Here is a 21,104-nt window from a genome sequence, read left to right on the forward strand (position 1 = left end):
TCTTCTGAGGTTATAGAGAACTTCAACTTTGATCAAGTATTTAGAGGTAAAAACTTTTTTGCTTTACTATGTATTTGAGAAATCATAATACGGAGGGCGAGGCTGCAACGCCTTGTCACAAGTTCTTGGTCTTTGCTTCCCTGGAAGTGACCTCTCATTATCTTGTGTGAGGTCGATCCACAGCCTCAGCGGAGGTGGCGGCAGCTCAGGTTGGAGCAGCGGAGGCCGTCTGGGTCTTATGGCTCTCGGGTCTGTGCTTTGAACCGAGAGCAGGCGGTTTGCAGGCCAAATGGCAACTGTTCTTGACCTTCCACGACCTTTGCAGAAATAAAGAATTGTAGCGACGAGGAGAACGATCAGGATGAGGAGGCAGATGACGAGGAGAGCTGTGAACACGCCGGCCATCCATGGATAAGAGTTAGACTCCTGTGAGGTGGGAGTAGATGCAGAGGCACAGGGGTTGGAGGTGGGACTGAGGGGGGTATTGGTGTCTGGTTTAACAGTGGTGTTTACAGCAGGATTAAATGTGGGAGGGGGAGTTGTGGGAAAACAGTCTTGTCTGTAGCTCACAGGTCCGACTTTAATGACAGGGAACTCTGGAAGCATCGCCTCTCTGAAGTCCGGGTTGACTGATCCGTCTACAGACCCCATGTCCAACCACATGTTGTGTATTCTATCAAAGCTGCATTGTGCTTTCTTGATTTGTCTCATCTCACACAAGCTGCGGTTGTACCAGGACACCACAGTGGACCCAGGTGTCATGGAAACCACAGAAAGGTGGTGGCTGCTCGAGCTGTTGAAGAAGCGAGACAATTTCCTCAGCAAGACATCGACCATGTGGCGGTGACGGAGGATGAAGTGGAGGCTGCGTCGAGCTGTCAGGGTGAAAATGTGACAGGGTTCAATGGGGCTGCGCAGCAGATCCAGAGTCAGCCGCAGCGAGGTGCTCAGACCCTGTCGATCCCGGGCAACCAGGAGGAGGTGCTGAGGAGCAAAGTGCAGGTCCACCTCCAGCGGGACCCCACGAAGCTCCACACCATCCAGGGCCAACCAGGTGCCCGTGCTGAGGGGAGGCCCGTCAATCAACCTGATCTCCAGGGAAAGTGCGTCTGCGTCGCCATCATCTGGATCCAGGAAGGTTTCAGGGGGGATTGAGTAGAGGAAGGGGAAACCAACTGTGGCCACCAACACTGGGATAGACTGCATCACTTTGGGTGGAAGATTCAAGGAAACTGAAACACAAAATAAAACGATGTTTAACTTATTGCACAGAAACTCTGGAAAACCTGTAAAAACAACTTTGTTATATGAATTTTGACACATGATGTAATATTCATTGTTTGATATTAAAGGTATCCCATTCAGTTTTGACCACTAGTAGCACTTTGGAATAATATTAAATCTGTGGTTTCCTGTTTTGCTTTGTGAAGAGCTGATGTTCTAATAGGTGATTAATTGAAACTGAAACAGTTCTCCCTATTATGTATAATTTTTGGTTTTCACCTTAATTTTGTGCACAAAGGGAAATATCTTTTTTAAAATCACTCTTTCCTACAATATATTAAATTTTTTAATAGCATATCTTATCTAAGCATATCTATTTCTCTTAGCTCTGGTACAGGTGCAATGAGATTTAAATTCCTCAATGGCAACAATGACTGAGAATAATAAATTTCATTTAGTTACGAAGTGCTTTACAAGTTAAACATGAAGCATTGAAGGCAAATAATAGGAAACAGTTAAAATCAATTTGTAATAGAACTTACTTGAGTTACTTAAGTTGTCCATTGACGTCTGGGTTGAGAAGAATTGTGAATCAATCTCTAAAGTCGTCCATAGCTTGTGAACAACTCGTGAATAACTCGTCACACAGTCAAGAACATCCTCCTCATGAACTGTAGGTGTAGTGTTTGGCTCCTGAGCAGCAGAGGGAGCAGTTGGATCAAAATGGCCCTGGAACACTGGGCCTCTGCTCTGGGACATTGAGGGTAGAACTGGAAATGTCATGCTGGGTCCTGATGTAATTGTTGTCAGGGCTGTTGTTGTTGAATATAAACTTGTTGTCATCCCAGGGATTAAGAACATGTGGGATGGAATAGCAATATGCTCAGATTCCTCAAACTGCAGTGTATGGAGAAGAGTTTGTAACATTGATGAGATGAATAGCAAACTTTCATGATCGGATTTAACAGACAGTTCTTCAAACAACTGGTCTTCTGATTCACTTAATGGGACTGAGGTTATTTGGGAGATTTGAGTTAAAGACTTAAAGAAAAAATGTTCTCCTGTACATTTTGATTGAAAATCCTTCACATCTTTGCTTTTCAGATTCTCCTGCAAAGAGGAAACGTCAAAATCAGGGAGCAAAGATCTGGAGAATGTCTGCAGCAGAGAGATCAGAGATGGTGATGCTTTGACAAACTCTATGCTAAATACTGGATTTGTGGTATCAGGCGTCTCAAGTTGTGCACTGAAAAGCTCAGAGGGCAAAGCTGGAGTAAACATCTCTGCTGAGGGCTGGAACACGGACGTCCTGATCCAAGACTCCACTTCAGTTAGTCCAGACGGTGTCAGCTGACCCGTAGATGTGGTTGATGACTCGCCCCGAGTTGTTACATTCTGCTGAGACACGGCGTCCTGACTCATGCCAAACGAAACTGGGGACAGATGTTGAATTGTCTCACCCTGCTGAGTTATTGATAATTGTTCGCTTGTTAAATACGAGGTCGGTGACAAATCTGGAAGCAGCAGAGCCGACGGTATTTTGTTCGATGATGGCGCTGACTGTGTTGGCTCTGATCTGGAGGTTGGTGGCAGGACATCGGTTTGTTTCTCTGTTTGAGGTGGATGAGAAACAGATGGGAGGGTTTGGAACGTTGGCTCCACTGTGTTGTGGGATTTTAGAGGCTCATGGGTAAAGATGATGTGGCCTACATAAAAAACAACAATTCAGTTCAATGGAAAAACTGAAATTCCACAAATGCAATAGAAAGGTGAGGAAGTTAAACCAAACTACCATTATTGTCGTCAGGGATTGTTATGGGATGTACTTAACTGCTTCATTCATTCATCCATCTTTTCACATGCAGTTATAAAGTAGTTCCACTGACAAATAATGATCTAACATTTTATCACTATTTGATAAGAAACTGCTACACTCAATGGATCAGATGACTACATGTAATGTAGAATTTGATAACCATTGTTTAGAAAACACAGAGTATATGTAATATATATATACTGTATTTTTTGCATTTTAAACATTTTAACAGGGTTAGTGAAGATGCATCTTCTATCTTTATATAAAGCCTACGGTTAATATTCTTCAGCAAGTTAATGCTATTATTGCTCTGTATCCTTTTCGTGTGTAAATAAGCAGCTGTTAGCTAATACATTTCTTGCAGCAACTTAAAATGTGATTGTACTATTGTCCACAAAAGGCCAAACAAAAAAAAACAGTTAATGCAAGATAAAATACTTTTTTCTTGTGTGTGCCTATATTAAATTGACTCATTATTATGTGATCTGTATGTGTGGCCTTCAACAGAACATGCAGCTTTAAAGAAGTCTTTATTTTCCATATCAGCCATGGTTCTCATGTTTCCATCACTACATTAGGCCATATGTTCCTCCATTCATGCATCCGCTCCATTCAGCTGTGGGCTCCCTTTCAAACAAGGTCAAGTCATTACAACATATGACCCCAGTGACTAAGCACCCAGAACAATCCCATATAGTCATATAGAAGTCAACAGCAGCAGACTTACCCTGTGAGCTCACTGTGGGCCGTCTCTCTGAGTCAGTGCGGTCGGCTCTGTGAGATTCAGTTTGGGGGGAGGTTTCCTTCAGATGAGGTAGCCGGGTCAGACGAGTGGCTCGCGATACCCCGTCGACGGCCTCATGTGTCAGAGTGGGAGTGACACTGTAAGAGGCTGGGGTCAGCGGCAGTGAAGGGTAAACACTGTGCAGCGTGGATGATGGTACCAGCGTTGAGAGAGTGGTGTCAGCGGAAGGTTCCCCAACAAAATGTTCCACTGTTGATGTATGTTGAGGCAAAAATGGAGATGAGAAAACGTCTGTGGTCCACAAATACTCAGAGATACTTAATGAGGGATCTAATGTGAGTTCTGGTTGCTCACTGTAGCCGGTCGCTTCTACGAGAAGTTGTATTTTTGAGGCATTTTGCTTTGTATGTACCCCAGAATTGTGTGTGTGCGACGTTGTCAGACTAATTCTGCCAGGAACTACATCTTGCACCCTCACAGTCTTACCATCTTTGTCATATGGATTTAAAAAAGTCTTCAAAGAGAGAAGAGAAGTTGAGGGTACCTGTATTTTTTGCACGAGATTTGTTTTTGAAATAAGTGGTGGCATCTCTGAATGTATATCAGAATTGAAGCGGTAAATCATCATGTTAAAAGTCTGCTCTTCAGACCTGAACTTTAAGATATTCTCAGGTGAAACTGGTAAAGTATATGCATGTTTGCTCAAAGAGTTAACAGCACTTTCTGTTTGATTCTTTGTATGTTTTGGCTCCAATTTTGTCCACTCGTGACTCTCATTCAATAAAAAGGTTGACACACTTGGCTCCAGTTGTAACAGACGAGAATATGTCCCGAAATTGTCAAGTCTCACCAACTGATGGACTTGAGTTGGAACGATCAAATTTGGAATAGGTGTAAATTTGATATTTTGCAAGTCTCTCTTAACTCTTTGCCAAAGCCCTCCGGGAGCAGAAAGTATCCTCCATTCAAGCACAGAAGCTCCCAGCAGCCTCACCAAAGCTCCCATCTTTACACTGTGCTCCAGGACCGTGGCTAAATCCGACTGTCCCTCCTCTCCTGGACAGCCGACTGGCCACACAAGCTCAGCGGTGTCTCCTGAGATGTCTGCTTTCTCAGCAAACCCACTTTGCCCACTAACCCTGAGCCTCTTTAGTCGTTGCATGAAGGGTTTATCTTGTGTAAACAGGCAGACAGAGCCCATTGGCAGGTGGAGGTAGTCGGCCATGGTGCTGACCAAATGGAGACGCTGGCTGGCGTTAAGAGTCACAGGGTTGAGCTGAAGGAGGAGGTTAGCCCAGGTCATCATCTCCCCCTCAGAGCAGGGCAGAATGTATCTGTGAGACACAGAGGAAGATCTGGTTTCATTTCAAGTCTGTGGATATTCATAGGTTTTATAAGAAATTAGATAAAAACTAACAATGTACTGAAACCACAAGTAAGACTCTCTTATGGTGTAGACCTCTACTCTAAACTGTATTTTTTAACTAAAGCCTTGATTCTGTAGTTCTGGTTAACCAAGCTTAGTTGTGTTTGTTTGCAAAAAATGTTTAAGGCCATTTTATTATTAAAAATGAACAAAATCTTTAATTTTTACAAATCAAAAATAATAAATCTTTTAGCTGCCAACAGAATATTTTTTAACATTATTTATCCATTTAAATGTTAATATAGATATTTAATTGAGGGTAACTTTAGTATTATCTGTAACCTTTTCTCCATCTCATTTATTGCCCCTCCCCTCCTCTGATTTCCTGCCTTACCTTGCTGGGTCCCTGTCAGTCATTGGTTTATTGCGGATGTGCAGGTAAAAACATTCAGCACACATCTCGCCTGTTACAGACACTTTAAGCCGGTATATCCCACAATCCTCGGTCAGAGCCAAGCCAGCCAGAGTGTTACTCTGTCGCTCAAACATCATCCAGTGGGGCAGTGTGCTGTCCCCATCAGCCAGGGTGAGCTGGAGGAAAGAGTAACGCTGATGTTATAAAAGGCAAAAAAGGGATAAATGTTTGAAAATATGTGGGAAGATAATCCTACAAGTTGCTTTGGTGCTGGGGTGATACACAAGTGAACGCAGGTCTTCATCATTCACACATTTTTAGTCACCGTGATGAAGGCCAGTGTGCCACAAAGCGTAGGTGACATATCCAGCTCCCAAGTGTGGCGGAACAATAACAGAACTAAAAAAAGGAGCCAAAGATTTATTAAAATGTCCATTTACTGTAAAAATCCCCAGATCCTTGAAAGTGGCTCAAATAATTATGATAAAAGTGTCCAACGCTCCAGGAAAAAGTGTGTGAGAAAGTCACTGCAGCAGGGATGGGACCTTTGCACAAAAATACCCAAGTAGAAGGCCAAATATATCATTAAGGAGTAGTTTCTACCTGGGAGTGGTAAGGAGGGCCTTCATTGAGGACTTCATATCAAAAGATCTGAAATGTACTCAGGGGGAAGTCCAGAACGGACCTTTAAAGTCAGCAATAAAATCAATTCTAAGATTTACTGGTATTCTTATTGAGTTGAGCTGGGTAAGGGAGTCTGGCAGCTGGATGAACTGTGTTTACGTAGACTCTGTTGGCTCAGGCATAAGAATAAGTCACATATGGCTCGTTTGCAACATGCCACCGAATTGATAATTCTTGTTGTTGCTTTTAAACTGTTGTTACATCCTTATTATCTGTGTATTCGTCACTGAACCATGCTTCCAGCGTTCAGACATGCAACATCCACATGAAGCTCAGCTCACCTCGTAGTGATCCATGCGTCCCAGTGTTGCAGGGAGAGGGAGCTTCAGTAAGAAAGGTGATCCTGCCTCAGACGTGAAGTTGGGAAACCCACCGTCCTCCGACCTTATGGGACAATGTTGCATGAAACTTTGATTGTGCACCACATTCCTCAGCAACAGCAGTAGTTTGAGGTAGAAGTCCAGCGGCTTTTGGTTAAATGGACACGTATGTTTGACAGGGAGGTCATCCATCACCCATTCAACTGCCAGTCAGTCACATAACGATGGACGACATTTTCAGGCTGAATCCTCTGTTTCCGTCTGTTCAGGTTTCTTCATCAGTGACGTGAGTGAACAGAAGCTCTGTCGAGGTTCAAAAAGACCAAACACCAGTGATGATTCATCTTCTCATAAACAGTGTACAGTACAATGACACACTTCCAACAAACTGCAGTTCACAACAAGTCAGAACCTGATCCTCATGAACAGAGCTCATTCTCTGTTGGAGGTCCAGTTACAAGTCACCAGTGGTTACTAGGATACCTGCCGTGCCATCGGAGACTACATTAATGACTTCTGCGACTCAAGGTCAGGGATGGCTGCCCTCGGCTCAGTCTCTGGGGGCATCGGTTCAGAAGGTGCAAGGTGTTCTTGTGACAGGCAGGCATTTCAACATTAAATTCTTTCTGACGTGGTGCGGAATGTTTCTGTTTGCACTGTGAACGCCTAGATCAGGGATAAGGACAGAAGCTGTCACCCCTTGTTAGGCAATATGTGTTTTGTGACTGTGGATATATAAAAAATAAAAGGTTAACTAAACATACATAGAAAAATACCTTTACAAACATTGCATTCATTTGCTTACGACCTTATACTGAAGGTGCATTGTTTGTTTAACGGAGCTCCTTATGTCGCAAAAGGTGATAGGAAGGAAATTATCTTGTGTAAAGAAGTTATCATCTATTCTAAATAAGACGTTTGTTTTTGCTCAAGAACTTCTCCCTGTGTCATATACAAGTGTTACTGTTATTATTACAATACTTTATGATACTGATAACAATCACCAGTAAAAACATATTAGAACACATTTAAGTAATAATTAATTCAATAGAGGGTATGTAAAATATAATCGTTTGGGACTTTAGGGGCCACCTGTCCAATCAGCGAGGATTCATGTCCCCTATATACCTACCTTTCCGGTTTGGTTAGTGCCATTGTGTTTTGCCATTGCGTGTTCTGATTTGTCATTGTGTTTTCTGTTTTACTGTTGCGTGTTCTGATTTGTCATTGTGTTTTCCGGTTTGCCTTTGTGATTTGCATTTTAGGGTCACTGCACTACAGTTATGTTGATAAGTCAGAGAAGCAAACACGCCTTTCAGTGTCAGCAGTTGAGGAAGACGGGTTAACTTCCACCCTTCTCAATATTTTCTGAAGTCAATACAGGTAACTAAACAATTTAATAATACATTTTGTGTAGAAAATATATTTCAATATGTTTTATAAACATATTTTAATTGACCTTTTATCTTTTATCCCACATAAATGTCAGTAAGTTTGTTCAACATATTTGCAGTATATTGGTGCAGCAGCTAAAAAAAATCTTCAGCACATAGTTGACTTTGAAGGGTGAGGAAGGGCTGGTGGTACACTGTTATTCAGAATAGTGCTCTGTGTTATAGATATGATTAATAAAAACACCATTGTTTTATATTTATTGGTAAAAAGAAAAATATCCCAAAACATTAAGAAGTGCAACAGAAATTCAGATTCTTGACATTTTCTTTGCAGGGTCTGAAAAGTGAAGCCAACTGTAGGAAGATTAGAATAGTATATTTCAGCTTCATTATTTTACAACGGGACGAAGTGGAGCTGCATCGTACATCTTTATACACAGTCTTTTGTTTAAACTCTGTAAATCCTCTGTAAAAGTAAATCTGACTGTTGTGTATTTGCTTCAACGAGAGCAGGCTCTCATGTAGCTTTAATTTGTTGAGCGGGAACATGTGAGTGTTTAATTGTCTGTATCCCACCCTGACAGACATCAGAGATGGCAGGAAACTGGCTGGGGCTGCTGTCGATAGGTGTGTTTTACTTGATTGTACTTGGCATCGGCATCTGGGCATCCAGAAAGTCCAAACGTGAGGAGAGGAAATGCACGGGGAACAGCAGTGAAGTTACAATGGTTGGAGGGCGGAACCTCAAAATCTGGGTCAGCATCTTTACTATGTCAGGTAAAATAATAATCATGGCAATATTCAAGTCAGAGCTAAACGGGACATTTAATTTTTTAAAATGTAGAGTACTTAACACATCTTTTTTTTCACATAGGCTGTATGTATTCTTCTGTTCTGCAGCTACTTGGGTGGGAGGAGGCTATATTCTGGGTATTGCTGAAGTGGTCTACGATCCAACGAAGGGGTTAGTATGGGTATTGGGACCCCTTGCTTACGCTCTAAGCATGATTATAGGTGAGTGAGGTCTGAATGACAGACAGAATGTAGGTTTGTTCATCATTTTGAGTAACTTTTGAAAAGCATTTGAGGACGGACCAAGATAAAGATATGTTTAAAGTTAAAATATTTCTGTTTGCTTGACCTCAGGTGGACTGTTCTTTGTCAAACCTATTCGCTCAAAGAAATATGTCACCTTCATGGACCCATTTCAAGAGAAATATGGAGACACACTGGCTGCTGTTCTCTTTATCCCTGCTCTCCTGGCAGATATTTTTTGGACAGCATGTATTCTTGGTGCACTGGGTAAATCAGACACAATAACTTAATGGATGCATGTCAAACAAAATCATTACGTGGAAACAAAGGATGAAGTGAAAAGTATGAAGCAGTGACACTGTACATAGATCTTTGGGGCTGTGATACTGTCCTCATGCTTTTTACCAGTGAAAATGACATGAAAAGTATTTTTTGTTGAATTATGTATTATTCTGAATCTACGCCTCACTCGGAGTATGTTTGTGTTTACAGGAGGAACAGTAAGTGTGGTACTGGATATCTCCTCGCCGCTGGCTGTGGGCATCTCTGCTGGTGTTGCCATCGTGTACACATTGATGGGAGGACTGTACTCTGTGGCCTATACTGATGTCGTCCAGCTTGGCTTGATGTTCTTTGGTTTGGTATAGAATTCAATATGTTATGTGAATTTAACTTTATAGTGGTTTTTAGTATTGAGCAGAATTGGAATGTTCTTTGGTCTAAAAAGTCAAACTACACATCAACTAGGATTTGCATCAAATGTGGTTCTTATCATATCATATTGATGTATGTTAAAGGGGAGTAGTGCAGGTGGTGGGAGAGAGCAGGATGATTGACAAGCTGTCATGCTGCTGGTGCAGGAGTCCCACCCCCTACAGGTCACTCTCACAGCACTGGGCAGCTCCTTCAGCAACAGACTGATACACCCCAAGTGTGTGAAGGAGAGGTATCGAAGGTCCTTCCTTCTGCTGCTGACAGACTCTACAATCACTGCTCGCAGTAGCATACATCTGTATACAATTTTTATAAATACCCATATTTATTATTTATTATCATTAGTAAATACACTGCCACACCCTTACTTTTTGTAAATTCATTTTTTTTGCAAACTGAATATGTCCATATGTATATAGCAGTATATTCTTTCTATTCTATTTTCTTACCTTTAAATTATCTTGTTTATTTTTCACTATTGTTATTGTTTTTAAAAAACTCTACTGTCCTGTTGCTGCTTTGACAAAGAAATTTCCCCGTTTGTGGGACAATAAAGTTATTCTGATTCTGATAGTATTTTTATCCCTAGTATCCATCCAGTTTTTCTCATTATTTCAGTGGTTCTGTGTACCTTTTGTCCTGACGAGCCCCTCCTCTGCCAACTTCACTGTTGCTGCTGTCACCAAACTACACCAGGAGCCGTGGACTGGCAAGCTGCAGCTGGAAGAATTGGGTTGCTGGGTCGATGACATCCTGTTGATGGTAAAGGACACCGAATGGCGTCATTGCTGTTATTAGGCATTTGTTTGTTTCACCAACATTAACTCTGTTGCAGTCGCATAACTGAGTAAATGTCTTCATCCCAAGGCCATTGGAGGGGTCTGCTACCAGGCGTTCTACCAGAGAGTCCTGTCCATGGCCACTGATGCCCAAGCTAAGATCACCTGCTATGCAGCAGCAGTAATTTGTCCACTTCTTGGTATCCCATCAATCATCATTGGGGGAGTGGCAGCATCTACCAGTACTTAGTCTTAACCATCTTATCATTGCTTTCACTTTCTTAAGTAAATAGTGCACCTCCCTTGGTAATCCATCATTGGTAGTTGTTCTATTCCACACAAATCAAACATTCCTTACCAAATCAAACACCTAATCCTAATGTTTCTTGTTTTATGACATCTGCTTAATTTGTCTCAGATTGGAACCAGACCAGTTATGGTTCACCCAGCCCATATGAAGAGGGCCAAGCTCGGATGATCTTGCCGATTGCCCTTCAGCATCTTTGCCCTTTCTATGTCTCACTGGTCGGTATTGGAGCGCTCGCTGCATCTGTGATGTCATCCATCGACTCCGCCCTTCTTTCTGCCGCCTCCCTAATTGGTCGGAATATCTTCAAGAATATCATCTACAAACGGGTAACACTATTTTATTGTCACCACTTGTTGGCTGACTTGTTGACACCTGGTTCTTTCCACAGACTCTGAGGATGTTTACATTTACTGTTTGATTCCTGTACATCATAACATTCTTTACAAGTTGTTGTGACTTGCAGTAGGCCTGAACTTTTGTGTACATTTTGTGCCTTTAAAAGCAGAGAATTTTAAAAACAGGCTGATGTTTAGCATGTTCACCAGTATGCAAAGAAATGCATGGTACGTATTCAAGTACATCATGAATATTTTCGGACCTTCGATTGACTAACTTAAAACACGTGTTTAATTAATGGTTCAAAAATGATAATGAAATAATACCAACTTTTGAAGGCTTTTTTTGGTCAAGTCTCATCTTTATTTTGGAACCTCAAAAACTAAGATTGTTTGAATAAAAGTAACTTGATGGCTCATATATAATTCTTTCTGCTGTTTCAGGCATCAGAGCGAATGATTATTGTGGTGGTGAAGGTGTCCGTCCTCCTGTGTGGAATAATTGCAGCAGCCTTCGCCATGACATCAAAGTCGTTTTACCTGTTGTGGTACCTCAGCGCTGACGTCTTGTATTCAGTGATGACTCCGCATGTGATTTGCACCTTCTTCTTATCCCAGTGGGTGAACCAGTATGGGGCCTGCTCTGGCTTTGTGTTGGCGATACTGTTAAGAGCTCTGATAGGGGAGCCCCAGATTGGCCTCCCCGACGTGCTGCCCCTGCCGTGGGACAAGATCCAGGAGGACGGTCACCGGTACAGATTGTTCCCTTTTCGTACTGTCATCATGCTCCTCGCCATTGTGACTATTTTACTGGTATCACGACTGGCTAAAATGGGACTGTTGAACAGAACAAGTGATGCTGAAACGGACACAAACCTATGTTCCATGGCACCAATCCAGACAGATATGGTGGAAGGCAAGAGGTTGGACAAAGAACAGCCTTTATTCTCCGAAGGAGATGACGTTTAATCCAGGATTTGTTTATGACGGTCAAACAACCTCTGACACTATAGAATCACTGCATGTCTTAGAGTTTTGTTGAACAATCCCTTTACTGAAACACACAGATATTGGTTTTATATTATCTGAGCAAACTTTATACTATTTTAATTTTGAATAATTCAATTTTCTATCCTGGAAAATACAAAAACAAAAAACAAGAGGTGATGAGATTAATTAGAAAATGTATCATGATGTGATTTGGGTGAACCAATGCTTCAAATATTATACCTAGGGAATCTAAATCATAGATAAATTGTGATTTGTGAAGGCAGACAAAATTTGATTGATTGATTGATTGATTGATTGATTGATAGACTGTATATAAAGATGGACAACATGACCGCTCCCCAAAAGTGAAGCCAAAGCCCCCTGGTGGCTGGTTGCATTATATATTTACTAGAGCCCAGTGGATATGTTAACAGGTCTGATGTCACCTATTATGACTCTTCAAACTCTGGGGTTTTGTTTGAGTGGATTGTCATGTTTGCTCTGAGCTTGTGAGGATTCTCTCCGGCACGTTGTCTCATATGAGCCGTCAGGCATGTGAAGAGAATTGATACCAAAGAGTTTGTGTAATTTGGTGCAGATTGATTGAATTAAAGGGGAATGTTGGGCCTTGGTGGACGTTTGAGCTCTGCTGAGTGCCCTTAATCCCAAATTCCATCAAAATCAGCTCATTGCTTCAGTCAAAAATAAAACAATGTCATGATAATAAGTCTAATATTACTTTGAAATATATGTGCTTACAAGTGATATTTGTCAACAGAGACAGTGTTGAATTTGAAAATTTAATTACACATCTGTGAAAATTGCACAGCCCCCTTAATATTGTGTCTTCACTATCTGGAGAAATCTGCCTGGACTCAAATCCTTAGGGAATAAAGGAGGCAGGGACAGAGAAAAAAAATCTAAATCAAAAATCAAAGCACTGCTAGTTATTGCAGTCGTAAAGGCTAAACAACATGGGGCCCACTCTGAGTGTGGGAGGGGAGGAGGTGGTGGCCTCGGGGCGATGATGTGGAGATGCACAGAGGACGTCCTCAGTGCTCTCTGAAGGACTAAGAGGGTTAAAAGAGGAATGCTGCCTAATTTGACCTTTGAAGATTTTACCTTTGACCTCAGGACCTTCTGTCTCTTAAGAGGAACAACAGAGGAGCTTGTCCCACAACGTGAGCATCAGCTCAGCATCTACCACACACAAATGAAACCTTAGGAAGATGCCGAGGATGACAAATGTGTAAAAAAAGAAATTGAAAATGTCCAGTATCAGTGACTTGTTCATGTTCAAGTTTTTTTCCAGCCTTATGTGTAAAACATACAGTGGGAGGGAAATTGCATTTCTCAGGCCCCGTGTGCACAAACAGTTAAAAGAGATAAAGCACATAAAAAGATGCAGACTTACCTGCGGATCACAGGTGGAGCTTATTGTGACATCTTGAGGGATCTCCAGGTGAGGCTGGATATTCAGCCGAGCTCTCCAACACAAGCTGAAACTGGAAATTAAGCAGTTTCTTTGTATCAGTTTGAGTAGGTTCTGATCCAAAATAATAAGACTTCTGGATATTGATAAACACTTTCCATAAATATAATTTGTATCCAGTCGAATTATCCTTAAAATCCACTTTAATGTTGCAAAATTAATTAAGAAAAAAAGTAGTGTGAGTAATATAATCAAACATTTAAAGATAATATCAAAAAGCCTCTTCCACTTGCTCTGAGTCTGAGCAGGAGCTGAACTGTCTCTCTGTGTGTCAGCAGCTCTGGATTCAGTTCAGTGAAAGTCAACACCAGCTGCTCCACCTTTAAATAATGATCCACGTAACAGGTGTGGACCAGACACACACACACACACACACACTTTTTCAACTATTTCCAATCATTCCTTCATGTTGATGTGTGAACTCTGCAGGGGTTAGGTTAAATGTTTTGCTTTACGCTCCTGTGTATGAGGACATGAGGAATGTTTTTGCCAGTAAAATGTCCTCCATTTGTGCTTAAGTCACTTGGAATGATGATTATGAAAGCTGTGGTTCTGGGGTGGAAGTTTTGAACTGATCTGATGAAGTGGAATGTTGATGACCATCAAACTATATGTGTAATTTGCTTGACACTGGTCTGCAATACTCTGTATTACACTTGATATTTTTATTTCATTAATTTACTTTAATTCATTTACAATTTCTACTTTTTTCTTTCACTATTATATTTGTACCTGATAGTCTTATTCACTGTATTGTCCTGTATTATACACTGCTGGTATCTTGGAGCAAGCTGACAAAAGAATTTCCGTGGGGATCAATAAAATCTTATCTTATCTAAATACATCACATTCAACGGAACTTTATTCTAGCTCCCTTGGATCAATATGAATGACCATAGGAGATACTCATTCACCTTGAAGTCTGTAACAACTTGTGCAGATCTGAAACTATCTGAATAGCTTTACATTTAAATGTAGGACTTTTTAGTACTTTTAAATCAAATGAACATAAACCCATGTCACATTTCAGGGCTCTTGATGGACGATTTGGTCCAGAATTTCACAATATAACAAACCACTGAGACGATGCCTTTTTATAAAGAGTATTTATTTTTCTGTAAAACATCAAAAACAAAAGATGCTGATAGAAGGCTGCTCACAATAGGATAGGTAAAGGAAAGATGAAGCTTCACGGCACATTTTACACAATGTTAAATGATTCTTGTGCTCAAACTAAATTTAAAAAACCCCAATGATTTCTTGTCTTAATTCAAAACCGTTAGAGCAACACAACCGCATTATACTGCTGGATAAAAAGAGAGATGCTAACAAACACAAATCAGCCTATTTTCAGTCTAACACAAGAGCAGAAGCAGCTGTAACAGTAACACTTCAAGGTTAAATATAAAAGTATGTGACTTTGAAGCACAAGAATACTGTAACAAAGTTTAATGTTTCAAAGTGACCACATTTTCTTACACAGCAGACGAGTGATTGACAGTAACATGCATTGAATTCCTCGATTTACCATCTTTTTAAATGCTTTAAGGTAGCCTCTTGTAAAGTATGACACTCGAAAAAAACTTTCTTTATCTTTGTCATAATGTTAAACAACAATTCTCTAAAACAGATCAGAAAATGATCAAAATACTCTATTACTACCTTATCGTTCTCTAAATGTGACAACTCTGAGTAACTAACTTATCATATGAAGATTTGCTGTTACACATTAAAACACTGGACTTAATTAGCAGAGACTCAGATTGTTTATTTTAAATTCAATGATAAAAAAAGATATCATCACATTAGTCAAAATGTGTTTTCATGACTCAAACCATCATGATCAGATCACCACCACAATGACAATCACATGATTTAAAGATTTACTTGAACATTTTAGAAACTTCAGCGATCAGCCTCACCACTGATCAGAGCCATCGTTTAATAATCATCGCTGCCCTCGTCTTCCTCGTCGTACTTCCTCTTCAGGGAGTGCTTCTTGTGCTTAGCCCTGTGCCTCCGCTTACCGGCGAAGTCGGGGTTCGCATCCCTTGTATGCAGCTGCTCGTGCTTCTTCAGAAGGCCAGGGACAGAGAATCCCTTCCCGCACGTGTCACATGTCCAGGGCTTCTTGCATGTGTGAGTCCTTTTGTGGACGTTCAGATGGGACGCCAGCTTGTAGGTTTTCCCGCACACGTCGCAGCTGAAGGGTCGCTCGTTGCTGTGCAGACGGATGTGAACCTTCAGATTCCCCACCTGAGTGAAGCTCTTGTCGCATATGGAGCACCGGTAGGGCCTCTCTCTGGTGTGGATCCTCAGGTGCACCCTCAGGCAGTACTTGCTGGAGAACTTCTTTTGGCAGATCGGGCACGGGATCTTAGCTTTGGGCACGTGGTCCTGCTGGTGCCTCTTCAGGTCGGACAAATAGACGAAGGTCTTGCCGCACTGGGAGCAGAGATACTGGCGGTCGCCGATGTGGTAGCCCATGTGTCTCTTCAGCAAGCTGGGAACGAGGAATCTCTTCCCGCAGCGCTCGCACATGTGAGGGCGATCTCTGGTGTGCCAGCGCTCGTGGTTCGTCAGCTTGAAGGCTGTTGGGAAATTTTTGTTGCAGTGCTTGCAGGGGAACGTCACCTGGCTGGTGTGGCACTCCATGTGTCTTTTGAAGTAGGTGGACTGCGTGAAGCCCTTGTTGCAGATGTTGCAGTAGAAGGGCTTTTGGCCGTTGTGGGCGAGAATGTGTTTCGTCAAGCTCTGCAGTTTCGTATAACACTTGCCGCACTGGCCGCAAGCGTAGGGACGCGCCGTGCTGTGGGTCTTCAGGTGGTTGTTGAGGAACGCCTGTGTTCGGAAACTTTTGTGGCACGCCGTACACATGAAGGGCTTCTCTCCGGTGTGAATGCGCTCGTGGTCCATTAGCTTGGACTGATAAGGGAAACTCTTATCGCACACGCTGCAAGTAAATTTGTCAGACGAAGGCCTGATTTGCTTTTTCCTTGGTCTTATGCCATATCCTCCACCCAGACTGGCTGGAGGAAGTGGTGGCAACGCGGGAAGTGAGAGCGAATTAGTGGCGATCTGTGACACCCACTGATGCAGCGTGACTCTCTGAGTCTGCGGCTTTTGACCATCTTTAGTTCCTGCACTGCCTGTGTTCTGTGAGGCGGAGGGAGTTTTAATCGGAACGACCTTGAAAGGGATTGTTTTCAACGGCAACTGTTGTGGTTCTGGTTTCTCTGGTGTTGCTGATGCTCCATCTTCTGCTGTGCTCTGTTCAGTCGTGGGAGACTCTATCTGTGTAGAACTCTTCTCCTGCACCAGATTCTCCCTCTGAGCTGCTTTAGGAACACTTGTTTCCTTCACAGCGCTGCCCCTGCCCGTTTTATCACTGAGTCGCCCTCTTAGCAGTGGTCTAGCAGCGGGGGTTCCTGGGCTGTCCGAGTCCTCTGACATCACTCCCAAGTCTTCAGTGTCACTGAGGGAGGGTGGGCTTGCGTCCATGAGGGTGACTTGTAGTGGTTTGGGAGATTCTGCTGGTGGGGGTGGTGGGGGTGGCGGAGGTGGCGGTGGCTCTACTGGTTTGGGCCGAAAGGCAAGTGAAGAGAGTACGCAGTCGCCCACTGATGAAGAGATGGTAGCTGTGCAAAAATAAAAATCTTTGTGAATTTCCTTTTAAATGTTTTACAGTTAAACACAGCTCATCTACTTTGTTGAAAGATTTCATAAAGCTGTCATGTCCTGTTTCCTGTATTTCATCACATCTTTATACAAACCACCAAAGTGTACCTTTAACACCAAGGAGTCCTTTGGCCTGCTGGTGTAGGAGGAGCGTCTTCAGGTCCTTGGTGTCGGGGATGAAGCCTCCACATGCCTCCAGGACGCTGGGATCAGATGAGATCATGGCACCGAGCTGAAGTTGAGAGGCATGAGATTGAAATGCATCTTTGTTTAAAATGAAAGAAAAGAACTTGGTGTCTTTTCAGAAAGCTGTCACAGTTTTTTTTATTCTAACCTATGTGCAATATATAAGAAAGGAAATCCTGAATCCAGTTCCTGAAAAGATGAATTCCTCAATTCATTGAATTCTGACCTTGTTTTAATTTACTTTGCATTTTAATGTATTTAGCCTGCATCAACATGGTAAATAAGTCTGATGAAATGTAAAGCAAAGTAACTTATCCTGCTTTAACAGCACCAGAGTAACTGTTGTTAAAATCCAATGACAGTATCTGTGCTTACCTGGGTCAGATTAGGAACAGGAAGGAGCTGCTCCAGCTTGCACACCAGGCCTGCGGTCAGAGCCTGCAGCGCCGTGTCAAACTTTGTGCCATACTGAACAGGAAACACTTCCTGCAGAGAGAGAACAATGTGTCCAACACGATTGTAAGGTTAAAATCATGAACGCTGAACACCTAATACAAAAGGAGAGAGAAATGAATGGTATTTGTCATTATCCACATGCACAGTGTTTTAATGCAGCTGAACTCTTGGTGTGTCTGTCATTTATTTGCATGTTTTTCTACTTCCCTTCACATACAATGGAACGAGTGTGATCTCTGAGCAGATGCTGTGCAGTGATATTTTTTATTCAAGTACAGGCACACAGCCTCTGTCACCACATCTAAATGAGCTGCAGCAGTGGATTGAACAGATTTATGTGATGACAACTAATGAGTGTCTGATACCAGATGGATGTGGATACCTGAAAGAAGCGCTTCCTTTCAGCAGGGCTTTTCAGCAGACTCTGGACCAGCACCAAGAAGTTGGTTTGACATTTCTCCACTTCTGTCTCCTTCTGCAACACAGTTAAGATTTGATTTTAGTTTTAAACCCTTAAAGCTGGTTCAACTGTTTATGTGTCTCGGGAATAAACTTTTTTTTCTCACCCCTGAAGAAGAGACCTTCAACTTGTTGATAAGAATTTGAATGGCTCGGGTATCCGGAGGGCCCTCTTTGTGAAGCAAATCCAAAATGATCTGCAGCACAAGAAAAGAAACTGATTATTGCCATCAAAGAATCCAAACCTTTCAAAAAACAAACAGTGTTTTGCAAAATAATAAATTCTTCCCTTAATCCAAAAAAACAACCAATTCATTTCATGGTAAGAGGGATGGAGTAAGAGATAATTTCAAAGACTCTCTGTGTGCTTGACACAAGTGGTTTGTAATACGAAACACATGGAGTTCATTGACATCAGTGAGGTGTCAATAACATTAAGAGACAAATCAGTAATTGGATTTTAGAAGCCTGGAGGGCGCGCAGCATCAAAGGCTGAGAGTGAGGGGGGGATATGGTGCTTAAATACACTGTCTGAGGAATGGAGTGCAGGGACCAGACAGCAGCCAGACTATATGTCTCATCTCACACAAAATACCGCTCCTTGGTTTTTATCTCTATCCACCCAAGTGCACTGTTGCTCACATAAAAGAAATCGAATTGTCGCATGTTGGATGCTCACCCTCGCTCTCAACCCCAGGATGAGCTGGGCAGTCTGCTTGAAACCCATCAGCTCGGGAACCGTCTGCGTCACCATGGTCACAAACTCCTCCACCTTGCCGTACTGCTTCACGTTTCGCTGTCGTATGACCTGCCATAGGTACGAGTACGTCAGCTGCAGGGGGGAGGCCATTAAGCGGAGGGAAGTGAGGGGCAGGGCACCTCCAGCACCTGTCAAGAAAAAAACATTTACCAAATACTGTCCATTTGGATTACCTGTATAAACTGGGTCATTTTAATATTTCAAGTATTGAGGCTTTTCAGATTGATTTTCTATTTTCTATATCTTGTTTTATAATAACTCTGACTTTGAGTGTATGTTCCTAGTCTACTTGCATGAACTAAATATATTATTCTAATGTGTGTAAATGAGTCTGAGACCATCTGATTCTGTGTACTTATGTAGTATATATACCCTTTTATTGATTATACACTGTACTTTATATTCACTGTATATGTTGTGTGTTTGTGTTTACAGTCCGGGATCATCAACACAACCAAAGTAACCAGCCTAGCAAGTCTTCCCTCTATCAGTGGAGTGATGTTGGGGTTGATCTGTGTTCAGTGCAAACTCCCATCAGCAGGTTTGGTTGTGAACAACGGGCTGCTGTAGGGGGCGCTGCTGTGCTAATGTCACGGTTCGATCCCCTGCAAAGGGTTTTGAAAGTGTGCACGTTGCGTGTGCATGTGCAGTCGTGTAGAGAATGAGCGCCAATCTGCAGCAGAGTTCGAGTCAAACTCTCAAACACACGCAGCACAGAGCGCTGCTGCTTGTGGAGGCAGAGGAGGCTCATGATACACGATGCTACCGCGGGTCGGTACAGCCGGAAGCGCGAGGGTTTCATTTTGAAATCAAAGCTAAAGCTAGCTCGCTAACCACCACACACACCGGATATAACCGCACAGACTCGGTTGTATTCTCGCAGATCGGCGACTAAGAGCCGGCGATGGGGTCTCATTCTCAGATGATCGCACATGTTGCATCCTATTCTCTCCACCGCGCTCCCGGCGGCGGCTGCTGCCGTTAGCTTGCTAGCCTTAGCTTAGCAACTTACCTGCTGCATCGGAGCGTTTCTCCATCGTGTGAGCAGGAAGTGGCGCTAACACATGTCAACCAGCCCGCGGCACCGTGCACGTTCACCGTGAAGTCGCTCACACCGAAATATAACGTTAAAAACGATTTAACCGTCTTTCTGCGCTACGTCAAGCCAGGAAGAATAATGGCGACCGCTGGGGCAGCGGCTTTCCAAAACAAAAGTCCAAGCGTTTCCGGCGGATGTTGCTGTATAAAATAAAAGCACCGTATTTTGAAAGGTTGAGTTGAGGGAACATAAGTTGGAATGAAGTTATCCTTCATAGGAACGATTTGATATGTAACATCATATAGTAGAATGTGTAATATCCCTTAATTTACCATTTAGTCAGATGTTTAATAATATAATAATAATTATATATATTTTTTACATTAGTTTTTGTGTATATTTACTCATGTCTACATCCTTCCTAATTTTTGAAGACTGTAACACAGTATAATAAAGTCAAATGTCCAATCACAACAACACGAGTTCAACATTCAAACCATCAACACAGCTTTATTACTACAAATTGTATTGATGTCAGTACTGGCATAATGGTCACATGTTCAATCCGTTTCATTGAATATATTCTGTCTACACCATATATATATATATTTTTTTCCCCTTGTGTTTATATTGCATATTAATGTATTTATTACTTTATTGATGTTTATTTTTTATTCTCCTCTTTTCTGCTGCAATACAGCAAATTTACCCAATAAAGGAATCTTATCTTATCTTATCTTGTCTTGTTAGTGTAATCCAGTGGTTCTCATGCCAGGGGGCATGGATGACCAGAGGGAAATATAAAGTGACACCAAGTTGCATGAATATGTTAGAAAGTCAGCATGGTGCTGTCGTGTTGACCTTTTTAAATTAATTGTTTCCCCTTTGATTGTGATTGATTGATAGG

At 42.1% G+C, this 21,104-nt stretch overlaps 3 protein-coding genes across 7 annotated transcripts; 1 reads left to right on the forward strand and 2 right to left on the reverse strand.

Annotated features, from left to right (window-relative positions):
• Positions 1 to 66: 66 nt before the first annotated feature.
• LOC109632858 (uncharacterized) lies at positions 67 to 10,463 on the reverse strand. Of its 2 annotated transcripts, none has more exons than XM_020092362.2 (6): positions 10,345 to 10,463; positions 6,532 to 6,873; positions 5,546 to 5,742; positions 3,768 to 5,119; positions 1,767 to 2,834; positions 67 to 1,232 (listed from the first exon to the last, which is right to left on the reverse strand). In XM_020092362.2, exons 2-6 carry the CDS (start codon positions 6,760 to 6,762, stop codon positions 67 to 69), a joined length of 4,014 nt encoding a protein of 1,337 aa, XP_019947921.2. In that variant the 5' UTR covers positions 6,763 to 6,873; positions 10,345 to 10,463. The 2 variants fall into 2 exon arrangements, with proteins under 2 accessions (XP_019947921.2, XP_019947919.2); XM_020092360.2 differs by having other exon boundaries at positions 1,767 to 2,930.
• LOC109632860 (high-affinity choline transporter 1-like) lies at positions 7,817 to 16,927 on the forward strand. Of its 4 annotated transcripts, none has more exons than XM_069520234.1 (9): positions 7,817 to 7,953; positions 8,549 to 8,741; positions 8,839 to 8,928; positions 9,111 to 9,266; positions 9,492 to 9,640; positions 10,332 to 10,475; positions 10,581 to 10,734; positions 10,911 to 11,128; positions 11,582 to 16,927. In XM_069520234.1, exons 2-9 carry the CDS (start codon positions 8,558 to 8,560, stop codon positions 12,104 to 12,106), a joined length of 1,620 nt encoding a protein of 539 aa, XP_069376335.1. In that variant the 5' UTR covers positions 7,817 to 7,953; positions 8,549 to 8,557; the 3' UTR covers positions 12,107 to 16,927. The 4 variants fall into 4 exon arrangements, with proteins under 4 accessions (XP_069376335.1, XP_019947926.2, XP_069376336.1 ...); XM_020092367.2 differs by having other exon boundaries at positions 8,865 to 8,978; XM_069520235.1 differs by having other exon boundaries at positions 8,549 to 8,719; positions 8,865 to 8,928.
• Positions 14,709 to 20,387, reverse strand: LOC109632897 (zinc finger protein 112-like). Its single transcript, XM_020092435.2, has 7 exons — positions 20,171 to 20,387; positions 19,078 to 19,286; positions 18,506 to 18,595; positions 18,322 to 18,414; positions 17,859 to 17,969; positions 17,406 to 17,529; positions 14,709 to 17,257 (listed from the first exon to the last, which is right to left on the reverse strand). The coding sequence occupies exons 1-7, from the start codon at positions 20,193 to 20,195 to the stop codon at positions 15,561 to 15,563; spliced, it is 2,349 nt and encodes a 782-aa protein (XP_019947994.1). The 5' UTR covers positions 20,196 to 20,387; the 3' UTR covers positions 14,709 to 15,560.
• Between the last annotated feature and the right edge of the window lie 717 nt (positions 20,388 to 21,104).

The sequence above is a fragment of the Paralichthys olivaceus genome, chromosome 23 (genome assembly GCF_024713975.1).
Source record: "Paralichthys olivaceus isolate ysfri-2021 chromosome 23, ASM2471397v2, whole genome shotgun sequence".
Lineage (NCBI taxonomy): Eukaryota > Metazoa > Chordata > Actinopteri > Pleuronectiformes > Paralichthyidae > Paralichthys > Paralichthys olivaceus.